General features: G+C 35.4%; 1 protein-coding gene and 1 long non-coding RNA gene across 2 annotated transcripts; one reads left to right on the top strand and one right to left on the bottom strand.

Moving 5' to 3' along the window:
- Nucleotides 1-7,857: 7,857 nt before the first annotated feature.
- On the bottom strand, nt 7,858-8,942 carry LOC147079991 (uncharacterized). The gene is made up of 2 exons (XM_085946147.1): nt 8,691-8,942; nt 7,858-8,613 (listed from the first exon to the last, which is right to left on the bottom strand). Exons 1-2 carry the CDS (start codon nt 8,940-8,942, stop codon nt 7,858-7,860), a joined length of 1,008 nt encoding a protein of 335 aa, XP_085802273.1.
- A 6,327-nt stretch (nt 8,943-15,269) lies between these two features.
- On the top strand, nt 15,270-18,439 carry LOC147079990 (uncharacterized). The gene is made up of 3 exons (XR_015071529.1): nt 15,270-15,882; nt 16,067-17,443; nt 18,180-18,439. It is a non-coding gene; the product is annotated as an uncharacterized LOC147079990 (long non-coding RNA).
- The last annotated feature ends 8,025 nt before the right edge of the window (nt 18,440-26,464 follow it).

Here is a 26,464-nt window from a genome sequence, read left to right as displayed (position 1 = left end):
TAAACTTTGTTAGTCGTACGTATTTGTTTTTATTGAGTTGAGACTATAATTTACAGATTGTATTGGTTAGTTTTTAAAAATCAATTAAACCCTGACTAAACCAAACCACAATCGTTTTTGTATATTTTGGGCGATACGACAAAATTGTGCACACCTTTTCATTCATACCCATCCGATTTCGTTGTATTTACAATACATATTACACATATCGTTGGTTCATTTTTTTAAATTCATTAAGGCCTGCCTAAACCAAACCATAATAGATAAAAAATATTACTATATCTATAAAATATTCAAAATTATGTATGATTTAAGTGCATAATTATAGATACTTTATAGATAGACGAGTATTTTTTGACTATTATCTATTATGGCTTGGTTTTCGCAGGGTTTAATTGTATTTTAAAAATTAACCAACACCATCTGTAAATCGTAGTCTTATTTCAATGAAAACAAATACGTATGACTGACAAAGTTTAGTGTGCACTATTTATGGCGGATCTTAACAGCTTACCTCCACCCTTCGCCACTGCAATTGGCTATAATCTATGCTTTCTGTACAATATATTCATAATGATGTGTACAATATAGTGAATAGGTACACAGATATTCCCGAAAGCTGGCGAAGTAAAAATTATGCGTTCGAATGTGTTGAACGCATGAATGCAGTCATTAAAAAAGAATTTTTTGACGAATTACGGAAGTATCGGTTTTATTTGTTGTTGATGAAAATACGGATATATCAATGCAAAAAATACTAATTTTGTACATCAAATGTCGATATGGGATGAATTACACGACTATTTTTGCGGGAATAATAAAATTATGTTCACAAATGACTGAAATTAATAAAAACTTAAAAACTTACCTTAAAAATATACGTTTTAATGACAAATTATATGTGTGCACCGAGTAACAGGTGACACCAACCCTAGTTACGCCACTGCTCAGATGCGTTGATGATCCGCACACACAATAGAAAAATTAGAGGGAACGTTGATCTTCAGTACATTAATATAGTACCTACAACTATTAACCATGAAATACTGAAAATATGTTTGCGATTTTTAAAGGATGGTATAAAAATCAAACTTGGGGAGGCATTTATCCATGAAAATGGTTAATAAATAACACGTGTTACTATTAGATGAGTGTATGTGTATTAGTCGAAGATAGCGTGAGAGAGACGGCTTCGCGATAAATACGCGTGTCTCCCTCGCTCGCGGAGTAGAATGGCCAGGAGAAGTGACCTCAGGGGAAATCAGGTACGGCGCGGTCAGGGGCGCCCTCCTCGAGGATGCCTATTTGTTTTCTTATCTCTCTAACCTGTCCCTACTCCATACCAAGTCCTCCCCCCGTCTCCATACACTTGGTACGTTCGCATCTTAATGCCCCCCTCGCGGCTGGCCGGCCGGCGGCGTCTTATGAAAATGTACAGTTCACACACTCGTCAATATTAGATACATACACGATAGCTATTCTCTAAAGTTATACCAAAGAGTTTTGACTTTTTTAAGAGAGAGTAGGCGTGCATACAGAAAAATGGCATGGGGGTGGTGCATTTCGAAAAAAATATCCATAATAATTTATTATTTAAGTTTTATTACGGTGGAAGGGGGCGGGATTAAGGCGATACCTTTACCTACCAGAGACACCTAGCGGGAAAATACGAAGCTTGCAATTTGAGACATTTTTTTTTGATAATTTCCAATTTAAACTGTATTAATTAATAAATACGTATCTGAAAACATTAAAAAGAAAAATATTTTTTATTTAAGTCAAAGATAAACTTACAATAATTGTAAAAATATACTAGTATTATAAAATGTGAATTTGTCAAAATACACCATATTATTATACATCGTATACTATACGGTCATCTCTATAGCACTGAGATGAAAAAAATACGCGTTGCTCTGTATTTCTTATTACATAACTATTTTTACTGTCTTTCTCTTGTACCTACTTCGTTAGATTTTATTACGTACTTTGTGTTTTAGGTACAAGTCGATTTACAGGCCAAGCCAGGCGGGAACCGCGCAAATTTTAATAGCCGATTTTGGAAAAATTCATGAATTCAAGAATAAAATCCTAACCTAACCAAACATATCCTAACCTAACGTAACAAACAATCCAGTATATCGGCTATTTTCAAAATTTGTTTGCCGCTCGCTTCCTGTAAACCGACAAGAACTGTCTTTTATTTAAACATAAATTTGATGTCAGTAGGTACTATAAGACCCAAAGAAGTTGGACGGTCTTTAATATACAACCATATATTTCCGATAAAATATTTCACGGTGAACTGCATACGTACAAATTTCCTGAAACGTTCTGTAATATGTTTATGTGGTTGAATAATATGTAGCCTTGAAAATCTGTAAGTTAGCAAATTGAATTATGAAAGCTGATATAAATTAATACTGTTATAGCCGACTTGTTTATGAATGTTAAAAAATTTATGTTTGAAATAAATTTAATATTTTGTGAGATAAGTAAGTAATAAGTTTACAGTGTGGGTATACCTTTACTTTTCATCGGAGTACGTGGGGAGAAAAAATGCTAAGTAATTGGTCAAAGGCAAAGGTCACCTTTGAAAATATATGTAAATATCTGCATTACAATACAATAATTATTTAACAGCCCCTCTTTTGTAGGTATTATAGTTAGGTAGATGAGATTTGTGTATAATCATAATAAACAATGATTGTACCTAGCACCTACCTATGTAGATCCACAATATAGTCACTGCAATGGGTGTCCCGCTTATCTGTTAATTAATAATCTATCAATATGTAATTTCACGAATAATTTTGAACTTTATCACCTTCCACTTTTATTTTAAGTACGAGTATATTAAAATCAAATTTTTAAATTTCCGCTGTACCAAAATTATTTTTCATTAGCAAATAATAGCAAATCTCACACTACACCGTATTTGCTCCCATCGGGAGTGGTTCCAGGCAGTTAGTATTGAATTATTTAAAAGGAAAATCAATAGTTATGTAAATAAAAAAAATATGATTGATAAAGATTTACATTATAGTATCTAACATTGGGACAAACAGACACACCCTAGTGGGTCAATGATAATCATGACCCCTAGAAAGGGGGGTCTGACAGGGCTCTAGCCTGGGGGCCCGGGGTTATAAGGGACCCGGCATGGCGGGTCGGCCAGATAAGTGAAAAAATACACACCATATATTTTCTCTAGTAGTACAAAAAATAATGACATAATTAACATTTTAAATATGTGGCTGTGTAATGTAATTTGATGTGATATGATGATTGATATAATTAAATGACAATTCACGTGTAGAATTTTATTTTATAACTAGCGAGTACCCATGCATGCATGCATTGCAATGCCACTCAAAGAAATAAAGTGTTTTAATTCTGTTAATTGAAGTGCTTATGAATATACAATATTTTTGTTTTTTCCGTCTGGTGCGTACACGAATAAATCAGAAGGTTTTCCAACTCGTGAGCAGGCCACATACAGCTGTCCATATGAGAAGCATTAATTTTACAAATTTGGTATAGGAACGCATACGAATAGAAGAAGAAGAAGATGGTTGTACTAATTCTGAAACTTTTTCAGGTGTGCGCCAACACCTTACCAAAGTTTCATTGCAATAGAATGAATGGTATAGGAATGGTATACGAATAGAAGAAGATAGAATAGAAGAAGAAGATGGTTGTACTAATTCAGAAACCTTCGCGGGTGTGCGCACAACAACAGCTGATGAAAGTTTCATTGCAATCGGATGAATGGTATAGGAACCATACGAATAAAAGAAGATGGAATGAAGAAGAAGAAAAAGAAGATGGTTGTACTAATTAAGAAACCTTCGCGGGTGTGGGCACAACAACTGACAAAAGTTTCATCGCAATCGCGAAGGGTTGTATGTTACTTGGTTACCACAAAAGACGGTCGCGATCAGTGCTTCATAATATTATGCTGAGTGCTGACAACTCAATTAACTCGATTTATATTATTTTAAAAATCGCTAAAAATATATTTATTTTTAAATTCAAAATTATTTTTTAATTCTGAGCGTCTAGTATCCCAAACATTTGTATACGAATACGTTCGCTCACCCACAAACCAAACGCACGGCACGCAGCTTCATTTAGCAATGCAATATCTATAGCAGTGGCTCTTAGTGTGAGGCCTCAGTGCCAGCGTTCGGCGCAGCGTTGAGCGTTTTGCGCAACTCAAACGTATAACCGTATAAATGTATAACCAAAAAAAGACATTTTCTACGAACATTTTCACACACGGTTATACGTTTGAGTTTCGCAAAACGCTCAACGCTGCGCCGAACGCTGCCACTCAGGACGTACACTTAACCTTGTTGGAGGTACTGACCCCCACCAGTTTCATATGCGCATTCACCGAACCCTTCTTAATTGGAAAAATAAAATATGATTTTTTTCAAATTCAAAACATAGATATTTTACTGGCGCACAAAATGAACCGTGCATCAACATCACTGTGTTCAAAGAACAACACATAACAATGAATATTTACTGCAAATCAGTGTGACTTCTGCTGTTGCTTTTCAGAGACCAGTTCAGAAATGCGCGGCTTAACCTTGGCAAGTGCAACTATCATGTCATTTTCGCAAGAAAGTCTGTTCCTTTTCTTCGTCTTTATGTCCAGCATCCTCGAAAAGGATTGCTCGCAAAGATATGTTATAACAAACGGTATGAAAATCTCCAGAGCTTTCTTAGCAATAACAGGGTACGTTACCATTTGTTGATACCAAAACGTTGTTGTTCTGAAGAGTTGCTGTTGAACCTGGCTCTGCTGAATTTCAATGATTTCATCGAGGTATTCAGCACAGATAGGCCAAGCGATGTTGCGTGATCACCTGCAGCCAATGATGGCCAAGTGGGGCATGTCATCACGAATCATATGAGTCGGGTGTGTGTCTTGACCTCCGCCGAACCCCTGAGACTGACTTACCGAACCCTTGGGGTTCGATCGAACCAGGTTAAGAACCACTGATCTATAGCCTAAGTACTATACGGTCTCCAATTCTATTAGATTCAATATTCATAGCTGATTTTGGCAAAATTCATGAATTCAAGAATGAAAACCTAACCTAACCTAACAAATAATCCAGTATATCGTATATATATTTTCAAAATTTGTTTGCTGCTGGCTTCCTGTAAAACGTAAGCCGACAAGAACCATGTTTTATTTAGATATGAATTTTATGTCAGTACTATAATACGACCCAAAGAGGTTAGACGGTCTTTAATATACGGCCATATATTTCACGGTTAAGTGTGATACGGCGAACTGCATACGTACAAGTTTCCGGACACGGATAAAAATTTCTGTATAAAAAAAGGGGGCGGCATTTCGTCTAGGGATGTCACTGGGTAAGTTTCCGTTGAACGACCTGCTCTATTGCAATGCTGCTTATTCGTTGTAAATGACTCAAGTTTTGGAGAAACCATTGCTGTGCATGATCTCAGTTCACGAACTTTGGTACAGAAATAATAGCTATCCGCCTGTAGTTTACTTCTGATGACTATGTAGGCACTACTTTTATGAATTGACCCTTTTAGACGATACATCAGTGAAACGGCAAATAATTTTCAACTATAGGCGCGACGAAATTTTGGACTCGCTGGCATTCGGTGAGAGAATGTCGAGCTGGGAACACGTCAATTTGTTTCGTGATAATGTGATCGTGAAATTACTAAAAACGTTACCCATTTACTTGGGAAAAAAACATGTCAATGAATATAATATTAAGCTTAGTGATTAGTCGAAGGAATCATTCGGGACCAGATTGCGATACCTGTATAATAATATGCAACTGAATTGTGAAATCGAAAGGTCGTTGCGAAACAAAATAATAGGTATATATAATATCATCATCATCAGCCGGGGTCAATCCACTGCTGGATGAAGGCCTCCCCAAGCTTTCTCGAACTCTCTCGGTCCTGTTTCGTTCGCTGCCACGTATTTCCGCCGAACTTTACCAGTTCGTCAATCCAGCGGCTTTTAGGGCGACCCTGTGGCCGTTTCGTACCCCTTGGGTACCACTGGATGACGGCATTTGTCCAGCGGCCGTCCTTTCGGCGAGCAATGTGCCCCGCCCATCTCCATTTCAGCTGTTTGGCAACGTCTATTACATCGCGTACTCTTGTCTGCTTCCTAACCCATTCGTTCCTCTTACGGTCCTTTCGCGTGATGCCCAACATGCACCTCTCCATGCCTCGCTGTGTGACTCTTAGCCTTTGGACATCTCTCGTGTTGAGGGTCCACGTCTCGCAGCCATACGTGAGCACGGGTAGCACACATTGGTTGAACACCCTACGCTTAAGACATAATGGTAGGTCACTCTTGAAGATAATATTCAGACGTCCGAAAGCACTCCATCCCAGCTTTGTTCTTCGAGCAATTTCATCGTGCATGCTTCCGTCTATGGACACCTACTGTCCGAGATAGACGTAGCTGCTGACTTGCTCGAGTTGGGTGCCAGAAATACAGATAATCGCAGGGTCCGAAAAACAGTTCCTCATCACTTTTGTCTTTGAGACATTTATCTTTAGACCGACCGTTTGACTGACATCCGCGAGTTCTTGCATTCTACCTTGGAGGTCTTTCGGGTCTTGTGAGAGTATAACAATATCATCTGCAAAGCGCAGGTGACTGAGGTGCTCCCCATTAATTGGAACACCTTTTTCCTCCCAATCAAGTTTCCTAAATAAGTCCTCAAGAGTAGGGATTCCAATCCCGGGATCCCGAATCCCGGGATCCCGGGATCCCGAGCTGTTTTCGATACCTATGAATCCCGGGATTGATAAACATAATCCCGGGATTTCGGGATTGATTTTTTTTATCAATTTTTATGGAACATAAAATAAAAGCGAAAATATAACAGAAAAAATACTTTTAATAAAAAATAACTACATTAGAAATAAACTCAGTTTGAATGAAGTTTGATTTATACCCATGAGTAAGTTGCCGATTCATTTTATTTTTTCATTTCATTTACATTATTAAAAATGAGAAAGATTGGAAAAAAACAATGCTTCGCACTTTTAACAAAGTAATTCCACCATGATCTCATACGTTTTACGGCAATTTCATATTTGGCTGACTAATTAGATTTATGAAGCGGAAAGGCCATAAGTAGGTACGCCATGATTATTTGCTTTACTATTTTAAATCTCGCTAATCCATTCAATATTAACAATAAATGTCTTAAATATTATAAATTATGCTAGATTTATTTTTGACCGATTTTATCAATGTTATGAGTAAATATAAAAAAAATATATTAACAATGGAAAAAATGCCAATCCCGGGACCAGTCCCGGGATCCCGGGATTGTCAAATTGTAATCCCGAAATCCCGGGATCAGAATTTTGGCTCGGGATTGGATTCCCTACTCAAGAGTAGCGGTGAATAGTTTAGGTGAAATGGTATCACCTTGCCGGACACCTTTGTTAATGGGGAATTTACACGACCGTTTGTGGAGTTTCACGCATGCTGTGGCATCACTGTATATACTGTTCAATATGTTTATATAGCGTCTGGAAATTCCTTGGTTGCTAAGGGCGTCTATAATTGAGAATTTTTTGATGGAATCAAACGCCTTTTCATAGTCTATAAAACCAAGATATAATGGCAGTTTGTATTCCTGGTAGCGCTATATGATTTCCCTGACGACCTGTATATGATCCATAGTACTGTAGCCTCTTCTGAATCCGGCTTGCTCTTTTGGTTGGTTCTCGTCTAGAACGGTTTCGAGACGGTTTGAGAGTATTTTCATGAAAACCTTATACAGAATTGGCAGTAGACTAATTGGTCGATAGTTTTTCAGATCTTCAGTGTCTCCTTTCTTCTGACTCTGGGATGTTCTCTTCGTGCAGACAAGACGTGAACAGACGTGCAAGCACATCGCTCACCGTCCTCCCGGCCCGTTTGAGAACATCGATAGTCAGCCCATCTTCTCCCGGGGCTTTCCCACTCTTCATGCACATTATAGCATATTCCACCTCTGTGGTAGTAACCTCGGGAAGAGGATCTCCATATTCTCCGTTCACCGGAAGATCTGAGTTGATGTCAGTGTCATCTTTGTATAGAGCGCTGTAAAACTCTACAACAGTGTCCAGTAGATGATCCCAGTTACGCACGATACTTCCATCTTGCGCTTTTAGTGTCGTGATCTGTCGTCTCCCTATTGACAGATGCTGCTTGTTCTTATGTAAGCTCCTTCCTGACGCAACAATTGATTCTACAAGGTTCATATTGAACTTACGAAGATCTTCTCGTATGTTTTTACGTAGAGTTTTGCACAGCGTGGAGTATTCGAGATCATTTGCAACTTGTTGCTCGCTTTTCGTACTCCTACGCAGCTTCATAAGATCCAACGTTTCCTTTGAAAGTTTGCTTACTCGTTCAACCACAGCAGCAACTGTCTCTTCCGAAGATTCTATAATGATTTTTGTTACTGCCTCGGTGTTTTGTAGGGAGATGGGGTCATTTTCAGCTTGGAAAGCCGCTAGCCTGTTCTCCAGCTCTTGTTGTCTAGGCTGCTTCTCAAGCCTCTGCGGACTCTGGGCTTCTGCATCAGTTTGGATCTCTCACGTTTGATGTTAAATCGTACTTTACACCTTACCATTCGGTGGTCGCTGCCAGTATTAAATTTGTTAATGACTGTGCAGTCTAGAAAAATATCCTTCTTGTCGGTGAGGATGTAGTCGATTTCGCTGATTCGTTTTGCTGGGCTTCGCCATGTCCATTTTCGAGAAGGCTTCTTTTTGAAGAATGAATTCATGATGTAGAAATTGTGGTTTTCCGCAAACTCCACTAACATGTCTCCTCGGCCATCCCTGGTGCCATGTCCGAAGTGCCCGACCGCTACATCATCCTGGTGTTGAGATCCGATTCGTGCATTAAAGTCTCCCATGATGATAGTGAAGTGACATTTCCGTTTATTTTTCAACGTACTGATTTCTTCATATAGCTCCTCCACTTTTTCATCAGGTGAGTTTTGAGTGGGCGCATAAACTTGCAAAAGCAGAATCTGGTATCTTTTGCTGAGCTGAAGTGTTAAACTTGCTACTCTATCTGAGGAGAAATCAAATTCAACTATGCGATCTTTCCAGAGTCTGTGGATTAAAAATCCGACACCGCTTGTGCGTCCGGTCTTAGTCCCATTATAACAGAGTACATGTCCGCTGTGGAGATTGACGATATCGTCTCCTTGTCGTCTTACCTCGCTGAGCCCGACAACTTCCCAATGGATTTTTTTGAGTTCTTCTTCGAGCTCTAGAAGTTTGGCGTTGCTGGATAATGTTCTTACGTTATAGGTGGCAATGGTAATCGGTAGGCAGCCGTTACCGTCTTTCCGGGGATTCTTAGCACCCTCTGCCTTCCCTTGCTGATTGCTGCCGTGATCAGTGTCAGGTTGGCCTCCGGAGAATGAGGGCCGAGATTTTTTTTTATGTTCCATGGGGGTATTGGGACATAACACACCACGCTGTCCAAACGGGTTGGTGTGTGGTTTTCTGTCTGGGTTTTCCTTCCCGTAGCCAAGGGGTCTCTCGTTTTAAGGCGCCAGAGTTTCGCCTTTCACCCTTCTCTATTAGCTACAGATGAGTTATACTGTCACAAGACACACCACATCTGCATTGCTCAGGGGACGCCGCGTGGAGGCTAGAGATAGGATTTGTTGGCCATCTGTAGAGTAGCGTCTCAACACTTTATAGAAATGTACCTATTGGCATTAGTGCATTTCATTGAGGCCCTAGCCAACCATTTGCCCATAATGTCAATTAATGTGAAATGTGAAAAATATCCATTTATTGTGAAATATAAATTGATTTTGTGAATTATTGCAACTAATTAAAAAAATATATTTAGTAAGATGTTTTTTGGGGAGCCTCATTTAATACTTTGTTACGACACTAAAAATAAAAATACAAGTTGGCAATATTTTTATTATCAAATTTATCATATTTAATTTAATATTAACATATCGAATTTATTAATCATACGTAGTCTGCCATCTCTTGAAAAAAATTTACAACTTTTAGTGTTAATTCAAACCTTAAATCAAAATCAATATCTAATCATCATTCAGTTTACAAATTTGACCGCTAGATGACTTAAAAGTTTTGTAGTAATAATTATAATAATATTATTCTGCTTTCTAACATTATGGGCCAGGGTCAATCCACTAATTCTAGATGAAGGCCTCCCCTGGCTCCATCCAGTCTTCCTGGTCCCTAGTTATTTGCTGCCACGTAACGCTACAATTAGTATTTTAAGTCATAATTGTGATGAACATTGTTTTCACAAGAACAACTTTACTATGAAAGAATAATTTGTTGTTTCGCAACTAATAAATGAATCGTATAGTTCCTATATCCTATAAGTCCGCTATCATTCAAAATTGAAATAATGATGATACTTTATTCTACCGGCAGTTTTTTACACCAAAAAAATGTTGTTCAGTTCCAAATTGCCTGAATTCAGATGAAAAGAGAATTTCAAAATTTCAGAATTCCACATATTAAATGGATAAATCCATGCGACTTTGTAAACAGCCAATCAGCATCGAGCATTTACAAAAATCAACATGGGCACGTAGAAACAAAGACCAATAAGTCACACATCGATGGCCTAATGTTAATTGTATCGTGTAAGTGATTTTTTACAATTTGTGCAGGAAGCTAAAAAAACTCAATATTTAATATCCCGTATCATGTTGTAACTATATAGCATGCCAATAACCCGTAACATAAAAAGTGACAAAGTAAAGCAATGTCATGTTATTTTATAACATAACACACTAAGCCAAGGAAGTCTTTACGAGGGCAACACTACGCAAAAGTACGACCGGATCACGCCTGCGCACGGGATAGTTTGTACGGAGTTCGTGACACTATTTCCGGCGCTATACGAGATAGCGGGCTTTTTACACGAAGGTGAAGCAGGAGTCGATCTCTCAGTCTTGACCTTTCGAAGGAAGCAGACGTCTTGGCCAGTTCCGAGCCTTGGACCCGGGGCACAGGGTTTTCGATTTCCTGACGTTTTGGAGACGAGGACGATGGCCATCTGAAGGACGTCCCCCCCACGCCAGGAGATCGGAGGAACTCCACGGTTCCCACACGTTTGAAGACGGACCCCTCGATTCCGTCCTGGAAGGAATCGAGGGCAGCGAAAAGGCTGGAGAGCCTTTTGTGTAATCGGTATTTATTGTTATTTTATGTTACGGTCCACCGACCGAATTAGTCTTTGTTTCGAATTAGCTTTTGGGTTTTTGTTCTAATTTGTTTAAATATTGTATCGCTTTAGGTGCTCGTGATTCACTTAAGTAATTATACTTCTTCATACACTGTAGCCCGCAAGTTATCTTATTTATTAATATACAATTGTTGAAATTTCTCTACTTGCTTTTTATTTAATTTTCCTTATCACTATTGTCTCTATGCATCATCATAGAGTGGCGCTCAAATCCGAGATATTTATATTTATTCCATATTCATTATGCCTTTTATTAATCTAGGAACCTACACGAATGAGTATAGTAGCCGGACAGGTAACTGAGGTCTTAGAGGTAATTGTCAAACCATCCACGACCCTGCATCCTATTTCCCCGAGTCTCATGCTTATCCCTATCCTTCATCCCGCTCCTCTCTTCCTTACGTCACAATCTGATCAATTGTCACATTCCCAACCTATCCCTATCCTACATCCCCATCCATACCTATTCCTTACCCCCACATAAATCATTCCATGATAGCATATAACGCCTAATATAATGATAACATCCAATAGAATGTGACACATAATATATATAGATAAATATCCAAATTTGTTATAATACTTACAGTTTTACCTTTTAATTAATTCAAAAGTGACATTTTGCAGCGAATTCAAGACACATCATGCAACACGCTTGACAGCTTAGAGGCAAGATACAGGCTATTACAGGTTTATTCCTGCAATGTTCAGACATGGGAAATTTCTAAAATGGCTATATCATTTATGTTAAAATAACTACAGATACGGGAATTTTGCAGTCGATGGAAAGTATTTTTGTTGTGTTTTAGTACGTCAAAAAGTCATTTTTGTCATTTAGGTCAGATACGGAGTAGTAACATCAGACATCGAGGACTACTAAGCTCCTAAATATGTTAAATTTGACAGTAATGTAATTTTAAATACCAATGCTTTAACAATTTTTCCTTTTCTGCTACTAAACTGACTCATTTTATTGTGAATATTTGTATAAACATACCAAACCACCATTAAATAAACTCAGTCACAGTTTTTCATAAGTAGTTTTAAATGAAAATATTTAATTTTCCAACTTTTTATTCAAAGTGTATATAGGAACTATCCAACCATGTCCGAACCTAATAGGATCATATGGGCCTCGACAGAGTAGAAGTTTGTATTAACAGATTTTGTTTTTTACGAGAAATGGATGTCAGCCACTTGCTCAACCTATTAGGTCCATACCCTGACTACCACACAAATTGAAAAATAATATGTGTACTTGCTAGACCCAGGATTCGAACCTGGGACCCACGGCGTTATAATAGTCCAACGCTTAAAACGTGCGACCACCATGGGTGTTACTAGTTTTCAAAAGCGGCTAAATCGATTTTATACAATTTTGAGATAAATTGAAATAACATAATGTTATTTCGATTTACCCATCTTTTACTACAGTTTTAGCCGATATTGAAACTAGGCTAGATTTTTAATAATTGATATTGACGTATTTAGCCGAGTTTTAAAATTAAAACTCAGACCATGCTATGGTAGACAGATGTGCTTATCAAAATATATATCCAACTCAAAATACTCGAAAAACCGTTTTGGCCGCTTTTGAAAGTAAGCGCTTCATATAACCAAAGATAACTGTAGGTACAAAATTTATTGGTACCTAATTTAACAGTATAAATTTATTTATTTATTCTGTTGGTCATCATTATTATAATATAACAAAATGTCTGTAGATGTGTAGGTACTTACTGAAATTTCAGTAGACATGACAACACTGCGAATTGTATGCCGGCCATCGTGTGGACCAACATTGTCCTGTGATGACTTACTGTCAACATTAGCCTATGATGGTCTTTCACAATGCTTGGCCCAACGTGAACGGCGATCATTATAGTCTAATGAGACACTTCTCAGGCACATGGTAAATAATAAGATTTATGAAACTAATCTGATTGTGATGCAAGGATTACTTTAAGTGTTTTCAATTTGAGGCATCATCCTAAACCCTACATTTACATTATTTTGAAAAATCATGTTATGAACAAAATCTAATATTTTGTGTCAGAAGAATCGATCCATAAATTTACTACAATCCTAAAACCACAGTTTACCTACTACTACCTTTTTTACTGTTCAAAAATGTGCCCAGTTCCAAAATCAGTTAACACATAATAGAGTAAAATAATATTATAATGTGCTCATAAATAGTGTCATACGAGTCTACTATAGTAAATTTATTATCTATGATGCCAAATTCGATGTTTGAAAATACTTTAAGGCCATGCATTAGTTGAGGCACGGTCTAAAAAGATCGTTGCTAGGCGATGCGCGGACTGCGGGTCGCGGGTGCAAATGACACCTGTCAAACGAAATATTATTTTTCATATAAATCCAACATACGTTCATTTTATGTTCTGTTTATTGTTCTATTAGTAACAATAATAATATATTCATTGACATGTTTTCTTTTTAAAGTAAATGGGTAACGTTTTTAGTCATCTTTACACGATTTTAGAATTAATTGACCCGTCGCCATCACGCAGCAAAGTGACGTGCTTCTGGCTCGAGATTCTCTCAGTGAATGGCAGCGAGTCCAAAATTTCGTCGCGCCTACAGTTGGAAATTATTTGGCGTTTCACTGATGCGTCACCTTAATACTTTAAATGTAAAAAACTATTGTTTTGTTTCAGTCCTCTGACAGTTAATTAGCAGTGCAGTACATTCAGATTATATTATATTCATTGAAATTAATGGGAAAATGTGTAGTTTTTAAAGGTTAAAAACATCTAATGATATATATAGAGAGCGCCTCGGCAAAATGAAACCATGTTTCTTGCGTATAACGCACAATAGAACCTCGATTTTACTATTATCAACTTAACTATGAAACATTATACCATCGTGTTGCTTCTCAGTATGGCTACCAAATTTAAACACAACATAGAATGCGAAAATTATAACTTGAAGTGTCATGGCGGCCGTCGTGGCACTGAGATATATTATGAAAGGATTGACAGCATTAGGAGACTTTTTCCCCTACTTTGATTCAGAATGTGCTACCTATCTACAGTGAAAGACAATACCAGACGACAATATTTTTCCAATCTGTCAGGATATTTTTAGTTATATGGTAATACTGAAATGTGATAAAATATCTAGCTATCACTGCAGCGACTCTATCATCGGCTTTATTTATAGTCCCAGTGGGCTCATTTTTTTTTTCTTCTTCTTTGCAGTAGGTTATAACACGACTTATAATCCCCCCGCTACCACTTTTCAATACTTTTTGGATTATTAACACGTAACACAAATATCGAACATAAAATTACTGCACGGTGAGGGGAATGAAGAAGAAAGGGATAGGATTATAGTTCTCAAAACAGCCACGCTTCACGTTATACTTGTCGCAGTCTAGTGCTACTAAAATAACTTAAAATAATTACTTCTAACTTTATATCTAACACAAAAACAATAAATTTCAGAAACACGCGCTTGCAGTTTTTAAATGAATGTAATTAAGTAGCCAAATCCATATTTAACGGCGATGTTTTCAAAAAATATTTAATTCAGCTGTAGACATATTAGGTTCGTTTCTTTCAACCTGTACGAAACAAATCCAATTAAACCATAGACAATATACATACAAATTGTATGAGACCGGAAATGGTTTGAGATTTGACGTTTGGTTCAGTGTTTCATTGAAAATCAAACCGTTCTCGGACCATCAGAAATGGTTTGACATGAAACTTCAAACCAATTTGAACGGTTCATAGACTAAGACGATCTGTCAAACGGGAAATCATTAAAAAGTATACATAACCTGAAAACGATATCGATCTAAGATTTTCTACAAATATTTCGTTTGTTATTTTCTCGACATTTGACTTTTAATATAATATTTTGTAGGATTAAGGAAAATCGACATGCCTAAAAACAGCATTCTCCGGCATGTGTAAGATCATCGTGATATGTTAATATTAATATTTTAGATTTAGTACTTTGTATTTTTGGTTTTCAATACAATGGGTTTATTTCAATGTATCCCATTATTTTTTGAATCGTCGTCGGAAGATTCGTCTGATGATGATTTTTTCATGCTGGAAGACTTTCAGCCCATTGTCAATAAGAAAAATGAAAATTATTGCGAAGATACTGTTGCAGAGTACACAGACAGGCAGTTCATGATGCATTTTCGCGTTTCTAGAAATGTGCATGCAGATCTCACGGAGCGATTTTAATATTCTTCTTATTTTCCAACCCAGAACAGAGGCGGCAATGATAGAATCAGCGCCACTAACCATTTACTCATATTCCTTTGGTTTGGTGGACATCAAACTGCGTCATTTTGAGATGTGGCTGATAGATTTAATATCACTATCGGTTCTCTCTCCAGAGTCATCAAAAGAGTGACTGTGTTTATTAGTAATTTATCCCCAGAAATAATACAATGGCCAACGAATTCTGAGAAAGCAGTTATAGAAATGGCTTTTAGGGAGAATGGGTTTCCGGGAGTCATCGGTGTCATTGATGGTAGTCATATAAAAATTGATAAGCCAGGAGATGATCCATTGTCATGCATCAATAGGAAATCATATTATTCAATGCAGGTAAGACGAGATATTTTTCTATGATATTTCTTTGTTTTAGATATATTTCTGTTTTAAAATAACAAAAAATAATAAAAAAACTCGCCTTACCAAGTACCTAGCTGAAAATCACAAATCTCATTCGCGCCATACTTGTTTGCAGGATTTTATTGCTTTTTGTATGACTAACTATCCTTTATTTTAGTTGCAGGCTGTGTGTGATGATAATCTCAAATTTCGAAATATCTATGTTGGATATCCAGGCTCAGTGCATGATAGTCGAGTATATCGAAATTCTTCACTGTATAGACAACTACCAAGTTAATGTAACGACAAATATATAGGTACTTGGTGACAGTGGATATCCCTGCCTCAGGAATTTGCTGACACCTTATAAAGCCAGGGGAGTACTAAATCAAACTCAAATTAATTATAGTACCAAACTAAGTAAAAGTAGAATCAAAATTGAGCACGCATTTGGTCTACTGAAACAAAAATTTAGACAACTCTACCACTTAAAACTTAGAAACATTGTTTTAATTACTCACTTTATTCGAGCATGTTGTGTTTTACACAATATGTCTTTAAATGACCAGTTTGAGTGGGGTATTGATTCACCTACTGGAGATAGTATTGAAGCAGGTTCATCCTATTTATCCCGCAATAACAGTACAGCTGGCGCAGATAGACGAAATGAGATTGCTCAACTTCTTGCATCCAGGAACTTTCCATAAAATTTTTAATGCTTTTAGTATACGTATAGTCAGAGTTCAATATTTCAGTTAAGTACCTACCTATCATGTTTTTATCTGTAACTTGTTGCTATGGTATCTATTTGTTGTTCGCCGGTAGTAGGTATATTTTGTTACTTCATCAAATATAGATTTTGTGGGAGCAAAAAGTATTAACTGAATGGAGTCCTACCTGGTATTCTCAAAGTACCTCTTACCTAGTGTAACTTGTCTTTAATATTTTGTTTAATGGTTAGATATAGGTTATTAGTTTTAGTTAGTCCAGTTTTTTCAATTTTATTTAGGTACCTACCTAGTCTTTATTAGTTACTATATGTGTTTCCACACTTCACTGTAAATATATGTTTTCTATTTTGTTTAATGGTTAGATATAGGTTGGTAGTTATATTTACATACATTGTATGTACTTATTTTTGTTAGTCTAGTTTTTTTAAATTTTATTTAGGTAGTCTTTCCACTCTTCACTGTAAATATGTTTTATATTTTGTTTAGGTTAGCAATAGTTTCAACATAATAAGTATAACAAAAGTATTACTGCTTCTTCTTCGGCCATATCCGTCCCTTAGTTGGAGCATATAGACACCACGAGGCGCGCCCAAAAATCCCTGTCGTTTGCCAGTTTTCTTGCATCGTTCCAGGTCAAACCAGCATCCCATAGCCCCGCCATACATACTCTATAGATAGTATTTAGCGGCCTTCCAGGACGCCGGAATCCAGTTGACTTGAAGAACAGGCAAGCCAGGTTGAAATTCTCTTCTGGCATCCGCAGCACGTGGCTGAGCCAGGTCCAATGTCGCCTCTTCACTCTCAGTGTGATGAGAGGCTGCTTGGTGCGTTATACCTCCTCGTTGCTCCTACAGTCATACCAGTATCCATCGCAAACATCTGTTTTTGAAGCTCAGTCAACTTTATACTGAGCTTCGAATAATATGTAGAAGGCTTCTTTTCCTGTGTACATAATAATATATATTACTGATATTGACCATAATGAAGATACTTTTAAATATAAAACGCTGTGGAATATGCCTCCTGGGGAAACCACAAAGTAAAAAAAAAAACGCACCATAGTACTATACCTCCAGGGTGGTGTGGAAATCAGTACCTACATAATTTTTGTTTCGGTGTTGTAAGTGCCTATTATTTAACGAATATAATATCATATAAAAATAATTCACTGGAATACAGCCACACAATTCAGGTTCAAAATCCCACAAAGCCGGGTGTGATTTCAACCACTGGCATAGTGCCATATACGCTAAAAACTGCTGGAGAAGGGACTCGTGGAATTAAGAAGAAAAAGAATATGCTATGAATATAAATAAAACAATATCTATCAGAAACGGTCGAGGAAGATGCAATGATAGACTTAGCCACGCCTTACAGGTACTTACCCACTGGCTGATCTGGAAAGATATAGAAGATTCGCGTTGTATCTCAGGATACCATTGTGATATAACAATAAAACTAGACTGCTCTTTTAAAATTACATATTACTTTATTGAAATAAAATCATAATATGTTAAAACTTGTTTTTTTTTACAATTTTCCATAGTTACCATTCCGTAGGTTACCATCCGGCACCACCAGATTTTCTAGTGCTAGTTTACTGAGATTACATCATGATGTTGGGCAAAAATTCTAATTCTGAGACTAGTTTTCGTAAATTCTAAAACTTATTCAATTATTTTTAATTTCTAATCTTGCTAATACAGTTTAATCAAATTTTAAAATAAAGTAAATTAATGATGGAAAGTATATTGTCATGGTAATGCTTAAAAAAGAAAATGTAGAATGTTTTTAATATTTTTATTAGATTAAATAATGAGCATTGGAATTTTAATTACAATAATGGAAAAGGTCACATAAGTATTTAACAAATTAACTTAACTATCACAAAAACTATAACACAGATCAAAAGTAAACACTTGATGTTAATGGAAATATTATTTTTAAATATAAAATAGCAAAGGAACATTATGTGACACATTACTGTGTCGGACAAATACAACCATACATAGGAAATATAAAAAATTAGTTGGTAAAGCCGCGTTGACACACAAGTACACTTGGACCGAATGCCATCCAAGCGCATTAGTATGAGACAGCTTTATACTAATTATTCCTATCCAAACTACTCGGACCGCGTCCTACTCGTCCAAGTTAGCTTGGATAGGAGTAATTTGTATGAAGCTGTCTCATACGAGTGCGCTTGGATGGCACTCGGTCCGAGTGTACTTGGACCGTATCAACGCGGCTCAAATGATCGCAAGCATATGATTGTCAATTGCACAATGGAACCTTAACTATCACAAAAACTATAACACATCAAAAGTAAACACTTGATGTTAATAAAAATATTATTTTAAAATATAAAATAGCGAAGGAACATTATGTGACACATTATTGTGTCGGACAAATCGAGGGTATACTGACAGAAAGCATTACGTCATTAAAATAAGTTCTGAGATAATCGCAAAAAGGACTTTAATTTGTTTTTCAAAACGTTCTCCCAAGTAGATTTTTTTGATTTAAAAATATTTTTTCTACAATATAAAGACTAAACTTTATGGCAAAAACAATATACGACATGTTACGAGTCCCGTATGTTGTATACGCAGAACTCATTAGGTTATTATCATGCTTTCTATCAGAATAAAAAAATAACAATATGATTTAATGTTTCTATTTTCTCACCATTATATCCTATGCCTTTATGCGTTTTACCAGGATGTAGAGCATAAAATTGTATACATTTTGGCATTTAAAACAGGAAAACAGCAAAAACTGAGTTAATACGTTCTGTCAGTATGTCCTCGAAATACAACTATAAATGTAGGAAATATAAAAAATCCGTTGGTAAATAATCACAAGCATAAGATTGTAAATTGCACAATGCAAAAGGTCATACGACAAATATTTTACAAAAAATCAACTTAACACTTAATACAGATAAAAAGTAAACACTTGATGTTAATAAAAATACTATTTTAAAATATAAAATAGCAAAGGAACATTATGTGACACTTTATTGTGTCAGACAAATACAACTATATGTAGGAAATCTGACGACACATCTAACCCCACAATTGTGTCCGAGGACATCGCCATCACCGGATATATGTTCTGCCGACGGTAAAATATATCATCCATTTCGTTTAGAAACTGGAAGGTCTGTCGACCCTCACCAGTTCTGTTCACCTTATCTTTATAATTTTTATAACTACGCTCCAGGACCCTCCACCTGTTCTCACATTGAGCCGATGTAAACTCGAACCCATATCCTATCATTTTGCGGGAAATTTCATCCCACAAACTTTTTTTAGACTTCATATTAAAACTTCCGATTTAGTCCTTCAACTCCTTATAGAGTTCGAGGAACGCCTACGTAGCTGCGGAACTCCAATACGCAACCCTGGCTCCGCACAAAGGTATTTCTGAAACAAAATGTATACACATTAATAATCAGTATGAAGGTAGCCATTCAAAAATGCGTTTTATACATGAAAGCAAAATAGGGTAGATTGTTTATCATTGCTGTGTAAACTGAATATTTTGTAATGTTATTTATTAGGCAGCTGAAATTTTGCGAGTATTAACTATAATGTTTGAGACATTCATGGTTGTCACTTTTAATAGGGAACGAGATGCTGCAAGAAATCCACGTGGTGTCCATAACATCTCACTCATGAATATTGATTATCTTGGACGAGTAAGAGATATACATCGATATAGTATTAGCCAAAGATATCTGTAACACCGCGACCAAGCCTAATTTTATTTTACCAAACTATTTATTATTACGACAATGACAGTTCCGCAGAACTGACTTCTATACACGTGGGTAAAACACTTTGGTATTTGTTTTAAATAGTCTTAAACAACTTACCTTGTTCCATTTTGAATCTGCATAAACTTCGTCTCAATTTCTGTTTGATCGCGTTAATTCGTTGTAGTATTGTACAATAATTATTATTCGGACGCGCTGAAGGACTGCCGGTTGAAGTTTCAAAATTCGTTTTTGTTTTGTTTGGTGTTGTGACGTAGGAGTTGCCGTTTTATGGAAATAAATTATTGAATTAATTTTAAGCACTGGCAACACTAATTAGTTGTCAGAAAAGCGTTTCCATGGACATTTACCAAACGGTCCCAAACCAAACCGTCCCATTTCGTTTGTTTGATGCAGGTTGAATGATACAGACTTATTATCTTACTCTAACGCATAGAGCAGAGACATAAGTGTGCCGAATGCTTACTCACTCACACTTATGGTTCGTTTTTGTTCAGGCCTTTTTTAAAAACTTATTGAACATTACTGTGGGATTCATATACAGAACACTCTCAGTAATCCGCCACCCCAAAAACCAGACAAGTGTCCAATTAGTGAAATGACGGATTATAGTGCATACATACAAAATAATAGGGTAAAAATTAAAACAGGTACCTACATATTTCGTAAAAAATAGTTTTTATTGAGAAATTTGTACTAGCAACTATGTAATGGTTTTCTTTATAATCAAAATCAAGTAAGTATTTATTAAATTATAAATATTAAATAAGCTAAGTTTATTCCTACATGTATTAAACCAAGTGCGGCCAACCTATATTGTACATTTTAGCAATGTTAGTAAATGAAGCACCGCTATCTAACTTTCATAAAATTTCCAAATTTTTATTTTAAAGTTAAATGTGTCATGTTTACGCTTTAGAGAAGACTCCATTTTGTTAACTTATTCAAACAAAGAACGTGGCAGAAGAAATGAATAGAAACACATGCGTCAGTTGCTAGAATACACAGCGGACTAACCTATGGGACTGAAAGAAAACGATAATATTATTGACTCAGGTTAAATTTAATGGTCAACGGAACCGGGCTAGACAGCTCATAAGAATCGTAAGTCATAATATTGGCACGCGGCAGACTACTGAATTCGACATACGCATACTGGCGGATTAACCAGTAAAAATAACGGCAGATTATAGTAATTGTCAGATAAGCGAGCGGCGGATTACAGAGATTGTACTGTATTTAAATAATTTTAAAGAATGATTGCCGGAATGTTATTTTGGACTGTGTAAAATGTCTCAAAATCTATCAAATTTCATAGAAGTCTATTTTTAACATTAGATATCTTTTAAAGTATCAAATTTCTTGATAATGAACTCGATTCAACCTGTTGATATACATCGAAGCGAAATTCTAAAATAATGAAGAATAGTTTTGTTTATTTAGAGATTTTAGGACAATATTATAAGAGATGATCAATAAAATAACATGAGTCAGAGCAGTATCGAAAGATGGAGGTAGGCTGTTGAATTAATAACACAATTCGTTAGTCATACGTATTTGTTTTTATTGAACTAAGACTACAATTTACAGATGGTATTGGTTAGTTTTTAAAAATCAATTAAATCCTGCCTAACCAAACCATAATAAATTATAATGGATTTAAGTTTTGTATTATTCCATTTTCTTTTCTTTCTTTTGACCATGTAGAGCAAGAAAAAAAAAGAAGAAGAAATTATTCCATTTAGGTCATTTTGCGACCCTGCTTTCGCCTTTCGGCATCTTCAGGCGCCATGTACACTCACCAAAGGTAAACACACACTGACAACACTCTTTAACTCTAGCTTATATAATAAATTAATACAATAAAGTAGGTAAAAACTCCATTACCTACCTATCAAGTCAAAGGTCACAAAAAATACAACAAACAAATTATGACTAGTTGAAGTGTCAGTAAAAATCCTATCTTATTAATAACAATACACTCGATAGCATATTATATCATAATAAATCGTCAAAGCCTGATAATATATAAGATCATTATTCTTTATACACAATAAAAATACTACACTCAAGAGGTGTAAATCGTCAATTCTATGAAAAATGGTCATACAGGCGGACCTCGACTTTTGAACGTTTGACTTTCGCACAATTCGCTATTTCGCACATTTAAAAAAAATCGTTTTTTAAAACGTCGCGCTGTGGGGTATGTGGGGTAAAGATATCACCCTCTCGCTCGCTCACAAGCAAGTGCATTTCTTGCATCACTTGCATCCTGCTCACACCCGTCACTTTGCTTGTGAGCTAGCTAGGATAGGTTTAGTGAGTGAGAAACGGAAAAACTGCAGTGTTGATACGAACAAAAAGAAATCAAGGACTCGTAAAGTTCACACGATCGAGACACAGATGGAAATTATTAGACGTTCTGATAGCGGTGAATCTTTTGCATCAATCGGACGTTCGTATGATACAAACAAGTCTACGAAATGTTGTGATAATTTTATGGATGAAATGGAAAAATCTTTGTCATCATGGATTGATGACCAACATCGAAAAGATATCCCTCTGAGTATTTAAATTATTCAAGCGAAGGAAGGTTCTTAGTTTGCACTAAGATTGGAAGGCTAGATTAAAAGAAGATTCTAATACGATTTTTCAAGCAAGTAACAGTTGGTTTATATTAAATTCACTGGAGAATCGGCTGATGGGGATAAAGATGCTGCAAAAGAATTTATTTCCTTATTATCCAAAATCATTGAAGATGGAGAATATTCCTCTAGCCAAATATTTAATGTAGGTGAGACAGGTTTATTTTGGAAAAAAATGCCTAGTCGTACATTCTTATCTAAGGAAGAATCAGTTGCCCCTGGGCATAAACCTTCTAAAAACCGATTGAGATTGCTTCTTGGTGGAAACTTAGCTGGTGATTTAAAGTTGATGCCAATGTTAATTTTTTTTTTTTTTTTTTTTTTAAATAATAACCATACCCTTGCTTTTTCGTACAAGGTGGGATAATTAATTAATTATTAATTAATTAATTTATCAACCAGAAAATACCAGAGCATTGAAAGGGAAAGATAAAGAATTGCTTCCAGTCATTTGGTAATTAAATAAAAAAGCCTGGGTCTGCGTTAATATTTAAAGATTGGTTCACTTTACATTTATTGCCAGCAGTTAAGCAATATTGTAAAGTTAATAATTTACCATTTAAAATAAGAAAAAGAAGAGTGGCAAACAGTAAACTCTTAAAAACTTTTTAAGGGAAACATTCGCAAACCCCACTTCTATAGTTGAGGTTGTGGGGTTGTCGAAAATCTAACCTCAAATTGTATAATTTGGATCCTTTTTGATTTATATAATATAAACACTAAAAATAATTTCTAAACCACAATACATCTAATTTCATATAACAATATAGTGAACTTTTACAATTACTAGTTAGTTTTTGTGGATAATTAGTCGCTATCGAGTTATTTGATGATATGTGTCATTCTTTGAAAAAATGTTTTCCATAAAAATCGCGGGTAAAAATAATTGTTTTTGTTTTCATTCAAACTGTAATATTTTTTTGAAATACATATCTCAGAATGAAATAAAATAGTTATGGAATGTTATATGTATAAGTAGAAGCCTATATTGCCGAACAAAATTTTGTTTTTATTGTCTGAGGATGGAAAATGGGAGAAGCGGAGGTTTTAGTGCGAAAGACCTTGAAGACATGGGTAAAGACGCATCCCTGAGATTATTTGAAGGAATAACAGAATACCAATGTGTGTTGGATAAAGGAAAAAAAACCTATTACACATCTTCACTTTAGAAACAAGTTGGCTGATCAGCTGATAGGATCTTTTACTTCACGAAAAAGGGTTGGTCGACCTCCATTTCCTGACGATATCAATTCAAATCATTATCCAGAAAAATGTACACTTCGTAGATGTGGTTATTGCAGCACTATGCTGAAAGTGATACGAAGCTCAGTAACAAATTGCAAAGTATCCCTTTGCATACCGTGTTTTATGCCGTATCAATTATCTGAACAAAAGAAAAAGCCAACAAGGCCTTAGAAATGTTTATTATTTTGAGAAATTTCTATAAAATTGATAAAGTAATTATTATTGTTACAGAAATAAATGAAATTATAATTTTTTCCTAAAAAAAATTATTAAAAAAAATTTTTGTGAACAAATATTTTTTTTACCTAAATGGACACCGGTCAGAAAACTGACCGCTGGGAAATCGATAATTACGAAGAAACTATATACATTTCAAAAAAAAAAAAATTTTTTCTGTTCATCAAAATGAATATAGAATACATAAAAAAAATAATTAAGCACATATCTTTAAAAAAAAAAGTTGTCCTATAAAGGGTTAAACATGTCTCTTAAACGCCTCTTAAACATCTTATATTTACTTGATAAATAAATATTTTAAAATACACACAATTTAATTTTTTTTACTTCCCTCTACTTTCGAACATTTAACATTCGCACACACTTTCAGAAACCAATTATGTGCGAAAGTCGAGGTCCTCCTGTATATTGGAAAATAATTAATGGAGTTAAGTAATGAGATATTAGTCTTTAAAGTTATAAGTTAAACAACCAACACTCAATAATACTCTTATATGGTCAATGACATTAATATGGACGAAGCATCTGGAAAACAAAATGACACTCAATTTTTTGTCGGGTCTGCCGAATGCCATAATCTGTTCTAACGACATTACAATAAAGGTGATATTGTTATAAATTCCTAATGCTTTTTTTCGGGTCTGCCGAATGGTTCGGTTCGAATGGGTTCACTCAAATAAACATTGATACTAGAAATACTGTTCTAACGCCATAACAATAAAGGTGATATTGCTATAAATTCCCGATGCGTGATATTGCATAATGGATATTGCGTGACGTTTACCTATGCACGTGCGAATGTCGCTATGCGCGAATTTACTTGCTAGCTACTGTACTGAGTGTATCATCCATTAATAATGTCATTGTACATGGTACATACTTTTTTATAACATTACTTTTTTAAATATACCCACATATAAACTCATCTAATATAAATATATATATAATAATACACTTATCCATGCTAAATCCTCATCCATACATGAATACGTGTATTAATTAAGGCGCTAAGTACCAAAATAATAAAAACTGACTTTTTTATAAAAAAATGTTCTACATACCAATGCCAATAACTTCAACTATAGTCTAAGTGCCTCAAGCAAGTCAAAAAAATACAGCAAAATAATTAAACCTGTCGACGTTGTAAGTCCGTTGGCGTGTTTTATTTATAATGGTGTAAGTAACACTGTAGTGGTCAACGGCATTCAATATAAAATAGCTGACGATGGTGTGTTGACACTTGCGAGTTCTTAATACCTAAAATTATAGAAGCTGCCGTGATTGCTTCACACTGTAAAACTACATTTTTCAAAAGGTCTGCTTCATGAAATTTTACTGCAATGACTCGGTATTTTGTAACTACAGGCAATACTACTTTTTGCTACTTAGTGCCTTATTTAATACACGTATTCACATTCTCATCATACATATATAAATTTTGTATCAATAACATTGACCATAATAGGTATATAGTCTCACATCTAAACTAGTCTCAACATCATCAGCAGCCCATTGCTATAAATATTTGAAAATATTTGTCAAATTAGTATGTTTTCACAGCATAGCAACATAAAAAAAATATTCAGCATGCATTAGGTATAATTATAATAATTATTATTGAATTTAAACAATTATGCAATAATATTAATTTTCATAACGGCACATCATCACTTTTTGCTTACTTAAGATAAATTCAAATGCATTTATTTTCACAGAGCAAATTCATTATTAGGCAATTTCTATTGACTTGGATTGAGGAATGGGGGAGGAGAGGAAAAATCTGCTTTACTTTTTTATTGCAATCAGTTGCATTTTTCTAGTTGTCGGTGAAAGTGTTTCAGTAAATCAGTCTTCAATTCAAATTTAAAAGTATTAAAATCTATTGGTATATCTACGATAATTGTAATATTCATACAATTATTATCTAATTTAAATAA

This window comes from Rhyacophila brunnea, unplaced genomic scaffold, assembly GCF_057557595.1.
Source record: "Rhyacophila brunnea isolate RB1 unplaced genomic scaffold, BYU_Rbru_1.0 scaffold_1, whole genome shotgun sequence".
NCBI lineage: Eukaryota > Metazoa > Arthropoda > Insecta > Trichoptera > Rhyacophilidae > Rhyacophila > Rhyacophila brunnea.
Note: the sequence above shows the minus strand (reverse complement) of the source record. Positions and strands in the feature narration are given on the sequence as shown.

Coding starts and splice junctions, on each gene's coding strand:
- LOC147079991 (XM_085946147.1), bottom strand. CDS start 8,942: ATGGGAGACTTTAATGCACGAATCGGATCTCAACACCAGGATGATGTA. Junction 8,614..8,690: donor ATATTTTTCTAGACTGCACA/GTCATTAACAAA, acceptor CAAACGTGAGAG/ATCCAAACTGATGCAGAAGC.